General features: G+C 35.8%; 1 protein-coding gene across 1 annotated transcript; it reads left to right on the plus strand.

Moving 5' to 3' along the window:
* The first annotated feature begins 5,809 nt into the window (after positions 1–5,809).
* Positions 5,810–10,266, plus strand: LOC139893975 (probable protein phosphatase 2C 12). Its single transcript, XM_071877175.1, has 9 exons — positions 5,810–6,087; positions 6,208–6,379; positions 6,514–6,667; positions 7,055–7,118; positions 7,717–7,824; positions 8,739–8,864; positions 8,959–9,200; positions 9,537–9,742; positions 9,835–10,266. Exons 1-9 carry the CDS (start codon positions 5,887–5,889, stop codon positions 9,861–9,863), a joined length of 1,302 nt encoding a protein of 433 aa, XP_071733276.1. The 5' UTR covers positions 5,810–5,886; the 3' UTR covers positions 9,864–10,266.
* The last annotated feature ends 2,427 nt before the right edge of the window (positions 10,267–12,693 follow it).

Here is a 12,693-nt window from a genome sequence, read left to right on the forward strand (position 1 = left end):
AACAACAACATATAATACTTCAAATTATATTTAGAATTATTATTTATATATACATACACACATATCTATTTATACTTAATTTGTTCGTGAATCGCCGAGAGCAGTCGAAGGTCAATTGAATATATGAACATCGTTTCAAAATTTTTTAGACTCAACATTACATACTTTGCTTATCGTATCGAAATCATATAAAGATTAAGTTTAAATTTAGTCGGAAATTCTCGGGTCATCACACTCCCTTTGTTTCGGACTGAGCTTCTTCTTCTTTTGCTTTGTTAGAGGGGTTTCGGTTGCCTTGCGCTTGTTGGCTGAGGTAGCGGGTGCGGACACCTCGTTTTCGCCGGTCCTCTCTTGCTCCAGCGGCTCGTTAACATTTTGTTTGCGGAAAAAGATACCCGCAATCTCCTCGGCAGTAAGCACTTTCTTCATCTTCATCTCTGCAAACATATGCGCACAGTTAGAACATATAAGTATGCAGCAGTTGTTATGTATTAACATGCGTTTATACTATTCCTACCCTTGCCATTCGGCGCGATTATGGCTGGACGCATGTTCTCCCATGGCCAGTGCGCGGAAATCTTTCCTACCCGTAGCATAACGTTCCCGTACGACCGGTGCACAAGCTGTGCGTTAGCGCACTCCGCTAACAGTTTCGTTTCTTCATCATCAAGGACGGGGGTCTTATTTACGTCCTTTGCCACGCTTTCGCACCAAATAAGCGTTTGCGGAAAGTTAGTTCCAACTACAGATTGGTCAATAAAAAAGAAGGTTTCTTTCCAATGACCCGCGTTCGATTTGGGGGTTTTGGTAAAGTTTTGCCGGGTGAAGAAAGTAAACCAGGACTTATGGTGGGTGGCTAGACGGTATAGATGGCAGAACACCTTCACCAGTGGTAATTTGTTTAGCGCAGCGCACCACATCTCAAACAGCACTATCTTTCCTATGGCATACGGGTGTAATTGCCCTAATCTTACGTGGAAGTGATCTAAAACGCCTAGAAAGAAGTCTGAAGTTGGAACTCTAAAATTGCCATGCTTAAACGCATGTTCGTATATGGCTACTTTCTTCTCCGGTGGTTCATGGGCACGTTGGTTAGAGAGGGGTGCCACCGGATTGTACTGCTGTAACGGTGGGTATTGTTTAACTAACGAATCTATGTGCTTCTGCTCTATTATTGACACTACGCTATCTACGAAAGTCTCATTTGCCTTGGTCATTTTTTATGAGTAATCGAAGAGTAACTAACCTTTTGACATTTGCCAGAATTTATGGGATTTGATCGGAGTTGATTTAGCAGCGTATCGGAGAAGCTTTGGGCAGAAAAATAGAAATGAGGGTGACTCTCACCTATTTATAGTGAGGTATGAGTATAGTGGGGTGAAACGGTTTCATCGTGGACGTGCACGTGTAAAAAATCCGGCGGTGGACGTCATTTGCTCGCGCGTGGGTTTTTGCTTGTTGTACACAATGTTGAGCGTGTGGCTCACACGCGTCTGCTCACTGTCACTTTCTGTCTTGTCAGCCAAATGGGCTTATGCGACAGTGACAGGCATTTAATGACCTCGAGCCGCACGCGGAAAATTTAATGCTGGATGTTTTCTTTTTTCTTTTTATTTTTCGCTTAATAGTTTGATATCATATGTCTTGCTTCATATAACATCAAACTGGGGGACACAATGATACCGCAACCCGCATGCGCATTATATACGTATGCGGGCGATTACTAGCGTGCGTACGCGTGTACTTTGTATGCGTTATGCGGTAGCGTATTGAATACCTTTGTTCCCGGAATGGCGGTTACTTGGCCATCAAGCCTAAATATCTTTTCCATAATTATATCCGAGATTCGGGGAGTTTGTTATGGAAAGGATTATCATGATCTCGAATGATTCTAGAATTAGGGTTTTGCCTATATATACTAACCCTAATTATCATTCCACGACATCATCACATTTTACGTGGCTCACAATACGTAATCATTATCATCATTCATCGAAGGTTAACAGGTTAGTCATTCTCGACAGTTTCCTACAGCCTTATTTTGGCCTTCGATCGACGACCGTCATCGAAGGTGGACTTCATCACCTAGCCACCCCGCCGACATCATCATGTCGGCCAGGGTTATTCACGGTAGCCGGACCGGAGAGCTAAGTTCTAAGATCCTTAAACCTCTTTTAAACATATTGAACATGCATATTAACCTTTCGGAAAATATATGCACGATCACCAACACATAAATTATAACAGCGAAGAATGGGACTTTTCTAGGGATAAATCTCAACATTAATTTTGCCACCACGTACGTATATTCCTGTTATCAGCAAGGTTGCAGAAATCAGTTCTTGGGGAGTTTTCGGCAGGGTCTCCAAAACGAGAACTCGGAGAACTCGGGGAGAACTCGAGGAGTTATCGGCGGTTGACTTTCGTTGACTTTTGAGATTTTACCGAGTTTTTTCCGAGATTTGACCCGATTTTATCGAGATTTGACCAATTTTTCCGAGATTTGACCGATTTTACCGAGATTTGACCAATTTTTTCGATATTTGACCAATTTTTCTGAGATTTGACTGATTTTTGGTCGTTGACCGATTTTTTGGCCGATTTCAAAACGAGTTCTCGGCAGGGAGGTCAAACCGATTTCTCCCCGAGAAATCGGCTGAGTTTTCCGATTTTTGCAACACTGGTTATCAGGGAGAATTATTCACTCTGAAACGCGTGCTTTATATACTACGAAGTATTAACCCTTGTCCATAACGGCGTAACCCTTGTTCATCTTACTAATTTTTTTTTATAATTTTTTTTTTTTTTTTTGTGAAATACAAGTTGTTAGCATCGAATACTCTCATTTGCCACGCACGTACACGCTTTCGGAAGGAAACCCGAATTACATTGCAGGAACTCGATCTTTAAACCATCTCGAGGGTCGGGCGGAACCGAATTTGAATCCTGAATGGATTCAGGAGAAAACCCCATTAGGGTCAATCTGGAGCTCTATCTTTCAATCAGATTGATTAATAGGATGGGTAGAACGAGACATAAACCCATGACATAACTCAAGCCCCACACACAAGGTAGTGTGAGGATACCAATGGTTTTTTCTATATAAATTAGTCATTTACTTGCACAATATAGCTATAGCTATTAAAAACATAAAAATACTTTAATTCATCCTTATTCAATGTTTTCAGAAAAAAAAATCTTTGAATATTGACATCTATTAATTAATTAATATAGTTAAAATAAAAATAACCGAAGGACAATTTCTATGGAACAAATGGTCATTCATTAATGGAAAATAGCTGGTCTGCTACTATAATTAAAGAAATCTGCACTAAACTTCCTATATATATTTAAACACATAGTATAGTATTACACTATTACAATGGGTTTATTGTACACATTGGACGGTGTACAGTTTTCAGTTAATTCGTATTCTTTGTAGATTTCGACGAGAGCGATGATGTGAAGAAGAAAAAGAAGTTCGACTATGCATGATGTTGAAGCTGAAACTAAGGTCAGAATTATATAAACCACAAGCTTAAAACATAAATTGAGCTAACTGAGTTATGATATGGCAAAATAATTCATTTTCCTTTCAATTTCAATGTTTTAAAAACAAAGTACTTTTTGAACCAATCTAAAGACTAGCATATCTTTTAGTAATTGTAAAAGTGACATTATCTTTATTAAAATTTTAGTTACCTTATGTTATCTTTTATTTTTAATAGTGTGTTAAACTTCAATACCCTACATGTATTACATCTAAGTAGGTGTTTTCGATGGGTATAATTTAATCAAAAAGTTAGGTTTATTTTTCTTGTAATTTAATAAACGGGATTTGTAATCGTCCGATATTTAATAAGATGCATCTTCGTAATTCTTTTTCGTAAACAAATGCATTTTTATAACTTCATTGAGAAAATTTATGCATGGTTCCAAAACCTGTGATCATTTTAAAGTGCTATCACATTTGTTCCTTTCAAAAAGGACATGAGTTTAGTAGTTTGCTAGTACAATATTTATTTGAGGTTCCAATGTGAAATTAAATGATTCGCGATAAAACTATAGGAGAATATGTTTGTACTTTGTAGTTAACTACATGCCTAGTGATATTATTATCAAATAATAACATATTCATCAAACTTATTCATTCAAAGCAACATTTATTCAGTTCGTCGTTCCAAGGAAATCATAGATTCACCAAACAATTTAACAAGTCACGTTACAATGTTTAGTACACCAATCAACTTTTTAAGTCAACACAGTTCATTACAATGACCGGTTTCAATTGGTTATATGCTAGGTTTTATGTGAAAAGATGTAATTGGTCACAATGGTTGATGTCTCATTTGTATTCCTTATAAACTTTTGTATTCTTTTCTTTCTCGCTTCTGGCAAGATTTTATTTGTTAATGAAATTTTTCAGCCGTTCGAAAAAAAAGGACCAAACAGGGTTACATGACACCACTAGTTTAGAAAATTACTCACTCCATCTTTAATTTATTGTTCAGTACATTATTTCGTTGCACCGCCACCCGTTTTTTTTTTTTTTTTTTTTTTTTACTTTACATGACCTTTAGTCGGATCGCTCGAATTGATTAGAATTGTGTTGACCTTTTCGCCTTATTATCATTCCATTGAACTCGGCGAAAAGGAAAACCAAAGCAAGAAGGGATCCTTTCCACCCTACTCAAGCATCATTACTATTACATTTTGGTGGCTGTATACCCCTTTTTAAATTTACCAAATTAGTTTTAAGTATATCATTTTATTAAATTTACATTTACATTGCATGTACATATACATAAAAAAAAATCTCGATTGTTTAGATTCCTTGTAAACGTGTTTTTCACCCAGTTAGTGGACCATTTGGTTAGGTTTCTTTTGTTTTTGCCGCTTATGTCGGTTGTTTGGATGACCTTTGTAATCGCTTGTTTTGCTATGATCTTCGAATCCGTATTAATATTATCGTTTTTTTTTTTTTTTTTTAAAAAAAACATATACATAAAAATATAAATTCGAAAAGAATATATTATCGTGAAAGGAATTACTGTAACTCCCATAGCAGTGACAGCTCAGCTCCGAGCCGGCTTTTTAAAACCGAAAACGGTGGGGCCTCGCACATGATTGAGAATATTAAAAATCTCGTAATTTTGTAAATATATTGAGTTTATTTTATTTAAGTTTAATCAAAGGAAACTTCAAAGGAAAAAAATAATGCTAAAATCAATAAATAAACCCAAATCCTATTGCAATTTTTTTTTCTCTCTCTCTCTCGCGGAATTTTTGCTGCGAATCTAATCGCCTTGTAAACATTTTTTTCGAGTTTTTTTGTCAGCAACAATTAATCGAACACCCGCCATTGCAGTTTCATTATCTGCAAGCAATTTTTGAATGTAATTCATTCATTCGTTTGTGATTTTATTAATTTTTTCGTTATGCATTTCGTATGATTTGTTTAATTAGCTACATTGTTCGTTAATTAGGTTTTCATGCTTCAGCTTTTTTTATCATGTTTAAATTATCGAATTTATAGAACAAAACTTAATCCGTGTTTAATTAAAAATTACTACGTTCACAATGTTAATTTATAATTTGATGCTTAATCCGTATCCGTATTTAGTTTGTTGAAATGTGTGAATTATATCGTCTGCATATTGTTGATTTCATTTGAATTATATCCTTACAGTTTGTTGATTTTGAACCTAATGTTAGATTTTTTATGATTCTAGTGTATTTTGTAGGATATTTTTGCGAATCTAATGAAGGAGCAGACTGAAAGCTTGAAATATAATTGATATAGGTTAGAGGTGGAAGGGGATATATTTTTATTTTTATATTGTATAATTAATTAAATAAATCTGGATATTGGAAGGGACCGAGGAAATGTCCTCTCATAAAGGCCATCGTCAAACGGTCCCGTTATCAGTGTTGTTGAAGCGTGAATTAGCCAATGAGAAGATTGAGAGACCAGATATAGTTAGCGGTCAAGCAAATCAATCGAAGAAAGGGGAAGATTTTACTTTGATTAAAAGTGAATGCCAACGCGTGTTAGGTGATGGTGTTACTACGTATTCTGTATTTGGGGTATGTTATATAAAGACATGGTTGTTGAATGCATTGGTGTATGGTGTTTTTTTGGCTATTTGTGTTTGTGATTTTACTTGAATTGACCAGTAGCTGATACAGCCAAACTGCTATGTGCAGGTACTTGATGGGCATAACGGGTCTGCAGCAGCTATATATACCAAAGAGAACCTTTTAAACAATGTTTTAGGTGCTATTCCTCCAGAGCTTAACAGAGATGAATGGATCGCAGCATTGCCTAGGGCTTTGGTTGCCGGTTTTGTGAAAACAGATAAAGATTTTCAAGAAAAAGGTACAGAATATGCATCATCATGTTTCAGCTAGTAACTTTGTCATGATTTATTTCCTTCAATAGTTTTCCTCATGTTATGTTTGCACGTGTCTTCTAATATGCATATTTATTACCTGTATGTTGTATGATTGCAGGTCAACTGTCAGGGACAACTGTTACTTTGGTAATTATTGAAGGATTCATTGTTACTGTAGCATCAGTTGGTGATTCGCGTTGTATACTTGAATCTGCAGATGGGAGTCTATATTACTTATCAGCAGATCACAGATTTGAAGACAATGTAGAAGAGTAAGTTAACAGATTCCAAATTATTCATCGCCTTCGAGTTGATATTGGACACAAACAATAACCTTCGCTGTATTAAGATATATTTTTGTATGGGTTAATTGCTTAAAAAGGTGATCAACTTCAGTAATCCTTTCTTTTTTCACCCATAAAAACCCTCAAAGTTTCAAAAGATGTCATTTTTTTTTGTCAACACTACTCATTTCAGTGTGACTGGAAAAATTTTAAACTTTCAAAGTTACTAAAAGGTCATTTGCCACATCACCATGTTGACCTGATAACGTGTGCCTTAACTCATTTATTTTGAAATTTGGATATGCATTAAACCCCTCTCCTCCTTGTGCGTATCTTGAGCACATTATGATTGTCATTATCTTGCTAATTTGTCAGGACAGAGCGTGTCACCTCGAGTGGTGGTGAGGTTGGTCGGATGAACGCTGGGGGTGGTCAACAGGTATGTTTTGACTTTTTACTACCCGTCGTGCTTCATACAGACACTCTATATGTTGATTATGTTTTTTCTTGCATCGTATAATTTTATGATGTCAACTACGTTTATTGTTCTTTATATACACTTCTAGATGACTCGGAACCACTTTTATATTTAATGATAATATAAATAAAAGAAGAAAAAGTCTAGGAGCCAGACAACATATATCTGTACCTTTATGTATTGTTGATCATTGATTAACTTACCACAAATATAAGATAAAAGCATATCCATTGAAGTATGAAATTGTATGTGGAACATACCTGATGGATTTGGCAACATCCCGCCTTACCTAGAAAAAAGTGAGTTTTAACACTTAATTGTTTTACCATCACTTCCATATTTGCATTGTATCTTGTCCAAAATAGTTTGATAAACCCGTCATATTCATATCTAAACAGTGGTTTGCTATAAGAAAAAACACAATTAAAAGTATCTTAAACATTTTGTACAATCTTTGAAGTTGCGTCTTCATTTGTTTATTTATTTCCATTTCGGTGCTAACAGAATCTTCTATATGATTGATGTATATATAGAACTGAGTGTTTTACTCTTGTGACAGATTGGTCCTTTGAGATGTTGGCCTGGTGGCTTGTGTCTTTCACGATCTATTGGAGATCTAGACGTTGGGGAGTTCATAGTTCCCGTTCCTTTTGTTAAGCAAGTTAAGGCCAGTTATCTAACATTCAATGTATCTAGTCATCTTCTATATAATCATTTGACGTCCTATAGAACAAATGGAGTCATGAACTTCGCAAGATTTTTTATTTCTACTATCCCCCTTTTTCGTAATAGCATGTAAAATCATGATTTCTATAGAGGGTGGGCACTATTATGCGGGTCAGATAGCAGGTTCAGGTTGGAATGGTTAATTTTAGTGCAGCATCCGGATAGGGTTGATCTGAAACCTTTTCATGCCCACTTTTTAGTAGTAACTTAATTTGTTAAATATGATCAGTAAAACTATGTTACTATGAAATAATCTAAGTTTGTGAATACAGCATTGTTGTAAAAATCCCGATTAATTCTCGGTCTTTTTTGAAGTAGATTGATTAGATATTCCAAAATCCCTCTAATTAACCGGTCAACGCCAGTCAATTGGTCAAAATGGGATTTAGTTGGTCAAATTTGTATATATCTGGTCAAAATCGGATCTAGTCGGTCATAATCAGTCAAAATTGGTCAGCAATTTAATATGAACATAATTTGGAATTTTGGAATATTTGAACTGAATGATTATGTTTATATTTTCTACTGAGAAGAAATTATGTTAGTGTTTATTTTTATGGTTTTCTTCTATCTTTATACATATAGATATATACTTTTGAAATTTATCGTTTAAATGTATAGAAAGGCCTATCCGATTAAGGATTTGGCCAATGAATCCCTACAAGTTTCCGGCCGATTAATCCCCGATTAGCGACTTGTACAACCTTGAACAATTTATAAAGTTATATTCTTTAAAATTCAAAACTACTTTTTGGACAACTTTTGACCGATCTGAGATAAAAACTAGCCCAAGTTGACCCATATAGCAGTATATGGGCGAAAATCGCCTAATTTGCTTTGATTTCTAACTTTCAGGTTTCCTCCACTGGAGGAAGGCTGGTCATTGCAAGCGACGGTGTCTGGGATGCTATATCTGCAGAAGAGGCTCTAGATTGCTGCCGTGGATTGCCACCAGATGCAGCAGCTGGACAAGTTGTTAAAGTATGGGTCTCCATATTCTTTAATGTTCAGCCTTTTATTATTCATTAACATTTTAATTTGAACTTATAATTAAATAATTTAATTTATCTTGCAGGAGGCTGTACAACCAAAAGGATTAAAGGATGATACAACATGCATGGTGGTTGATATTTTACCTGCAGAAAAGATAAATCCTCCGGTCCCACAACAAAAGAAGATGGCTAAGGGAGTATTCAAAGTCAAAGCCATGTTTAAAAAAAAGAGTTCAGAGACAACATCTCGTATCGGTGAAGAATATATCGAGCCAGATGTAGTGGAGGAGCTGGTAGAAGAAGGATCCGCTAAGCTTTCCGAAAGGTTTGTTCTATATGTGGCAAAATAGGCGGGGTTGGTAATGGGTCAAAAGGGTATCCGTTTGTATGGGCGGAATTAGATCGGACTGGGTTCACTTAAAGAACACATTTTGTGTTACTTTTGACTTGAACTTGTTTCCTTTTAATCTAACATTATTTGTTAGAACACATTTTGTGTTACTTTTGACTTGAACTTGTTTCCTTTTAATCTAACATTATTTGTTATTATTTTACTAGTTTGACTAAGAGATGAAAATCATAATTTGAGTCAAAACATGATTTGAATCAACCCATTCATAGGTTAAAATGGTTACCTCTAATAGTTTCTATCCGGTTTCAGGTTACATACAAAGTATCCTCTTTGTAACATGTTCAAGTTATTCTCATGTGCTGTGTGTCAAGTTGAAATGAAGCCCGGGGAGGGTATTTCCGTAAATGTGGGATCATCATGTAATAGACGGAATTCAAGGCCTTGGGATGGTCCTTTTCTTTGTGCAAGTTGCCAACTGAAGAGAGAAGCCATGGAAGGCATAAATCATCCGCGAAGTACGATCTTTTCTTCAATAAATATGTATCAAATATAATCAGTAATTGCAAAACAATCTAAATATAACTGATTCATCTTCTAAAATTGACAGACGGGCGATACAGCAGTGGAAGTGAATAATTAAAATCTGCAAGCACTTGCACAATTGCTTTGGAGCAAAGTTTTATGAAAAGATCAAAAGGTTCATATCTAGTTAAGTTCAATTTTTATGACCTTAGAAGATCTTACCTATCAGTCCTTATAAAATCGGACTAAAATTGTATTATTATGTAGTTAAAATCTTCCCATAAGTCACTAACTCCATGTTAATATAAAGAAAGAACCTCAGAAGTTTATAGAACATTATCAGCAGTTTTCGAAATCATTCATTTGTATACTAGTTTTAGAACATCTCTCAACAGATCTTACACCAGTGTGTTATGTAGTAAACTCGTGCGTGAACTCACATTCGTGATTCTTTGTTAGGATCATACATGTGACGTTATTTGATTCGAACGTGTATAACCGTGAAAACATGTGCTGTATATTTGATCTCAATCTAAGATATTTGTTTTTTGTCTTCTGATCTGGAATAATAACCGTGTAAAATATGCATCTGTATGAATTTTGCATATGGAGAATTTGCTGGTCAATTAAATCATTTACCTCCTAGTATTATTTTGTAAAATTGATTGTATGCATGTAGGCTTCAAATGATAAGTTTTGTATAAACCTCTAATATTAGATGATAACATAAAATAACTAAGTTTTCGTCATTTCAAGTCTAGTTTGTGAGACTTATATTCTATTTCACAAAACAGTTGTGTTTTTTTATCACAAAACTTCTATGAATAACTTCAGCTAGTGAACGAATGAGTCCGTCATACTCGTTGTTTTAGAAGCAAAGGCCCACCATGAAAAAGCTTTTGTTAAAATCAGCGCCGGTTCATGTCCCACACTTCACACTTGGCAATTAATGATTTAAAATCCTTGACAAAGTGGAATGATACTCGATTCTCTCACATGTGGGTATTCGGTAGGTATTCGACTATTACGGGGTGCGTTTGGTGGATTTTTAAAGGAAATACATGATTTGATTATTCTTGTCGATCTATACCTTTTGCCAAATTTAGCTACCGAGTCCTTTACATGGTTTTTTTTATCCACTTGGGCTCGAGTTAGCGACTCACTTTGCGAGCAGACTAATCTTGAGGTGACAATCTGCTTTGCAAGCTGTCCGGAATCGTACAAAGTGAAGCTCCGTAGCTATGTACTGTTAATAACACGCATAAAATAATTGTACAATCAAGTAAATGATGCCACAAATTAATGACTAATCGCTATGTACTATTCCCTCCGTCTCATATTGACAAGATCAAAAACACATAGTTTCGAAAATATCATCACTAAATTGTATTTTTCATTTACTTTATAGTTTTAATCCTTATTTTTTTTTCTTTACAATTCTTTTTGTCTTATACCCGAACATTAGGAGTATAAATAAACTTTACATATGGATTCTTATCAATTTATGGAAATGAATAATCAATTTGAGACATTCAGTAAAGAACACTGGACAATAAATATGGGACGAATGGAGTATTAATTCAAGCATGTCAGTCGGTTTAGCATTAATTTCAAAACTTTATTATTTTACTAAACCGTTAAACTTGTGTTATAGCTCATGTGGTAGTGGCATGCATCTCTTAGTGAGAGGTCAGTATTTCGTCTCTGGTGGGGTGGAACATTGCACACAAGGTTGCCCATTAACACTTGAATTCCACCCAAGAGTGCCTTCCACATATCGCGTTACGGGGGCAGTGGTGGAGGGGGTTTTACCGCTCATGCCCTCGGATTGGGTCGGGTTTCCTCTTAGGTGACAGTTGAGGGCGAGTTATGCAACTGCGAAAGATGAATGTGTGAGTGGTTTAGTTCCCCTAGTTAATTCCGAACTGTTTTTATTTTTTTTTAGTTGGGAGCGAATTATGCAACTACGAAAGATGAACGCGTGAGTGATTAAGCCGCTCTGCGTGTTCTCAAACTGATGTCCCAATTTTTTTTATTTTTTATTTTTTTACTAAACCGTTGAATTTACGGGTAAATTATACATATACTAATAGACATGGGAACTTGGTCGTTCCGCTAATTTTTTTTTTTTTTTTTTTTTTTTTGCCGTTTCACACCCCTTTTCACACTGCGAATTTTTAGTTTACCCCCATCAACTACAACCAACCTACAAAAAATACACCAAACTTCAGGGGTCTAAATCGTAACTTCTGTAACTTAAAATACAAACTCCATCCGAACACTTCGACGGCCCGTTCCTTCCTGCTCGCAACGAGCTAAATTTAACCGGACACACCGTTAAACTCGAAATATTTTTATGAACATAACGAAACTAACTGCGTTCGAAATGGACATTTTTTAAAAAATGCTAAACACAACGACAGCCCGTAACTTCCTGCTCGCCGCAAGTTAAGTTTTTTCGACAGCACCGTTAGAGTCGAAATAATTTTATGAACAAAACGAAACTAACTACGTTCGAAACGGACACTTTTTAAAAAACGCTAAACAGAACGACAACCCGTCTCTTCCTGATCGCCGCGAGTTCAATTTTTTCGACAGCACCGTTAGACTCGAAATAATTTTATGAACAAAACGAAAATAACTACGTTCAAAACGGACACCTTCCCATAAACGCTAAAGATAACGACGTCTACAACAACGCTTAACACATAGGTCGTTTTCCCTTATGTAAATACGTAAAGCTACGTTAAATATGAATACGCAGGCCGAAAGGCCCCGCCGCATCGCGCGGGCCGGATGCTGACTAGTTAGTGATATAAAAAGTATGCTGAGGCGGTTATTAATAGACGGAAAGTGTTAAGTCGGTTAAGAAAAAAGAAAAAAATGATAAAAAGACAATTGTGTCCCCCAAACTCCCTCACCATCTTTCTAGTTTCTTTCTGCA

The sequence above is a fragment of the Rutidosis leptorrhynchoides genome, chromosome 2 (genome assembly GCF_046630445.1).
Source record: "Rutidosis leptorrhynchoides isolate AG116_Rl617_1_P2 chromosome 2, CSIRO_AGI_Rlap_v1, whole genome shotgun sequence".
In the NCBI taxonomy this organism is placed as follows: Eukaryota; Viridiplantae; Streptophyta; class Magnoliopsida; order Asterales; family Asteraceae; genus Rutidosis; species Rutidosis leptorrhynchoides.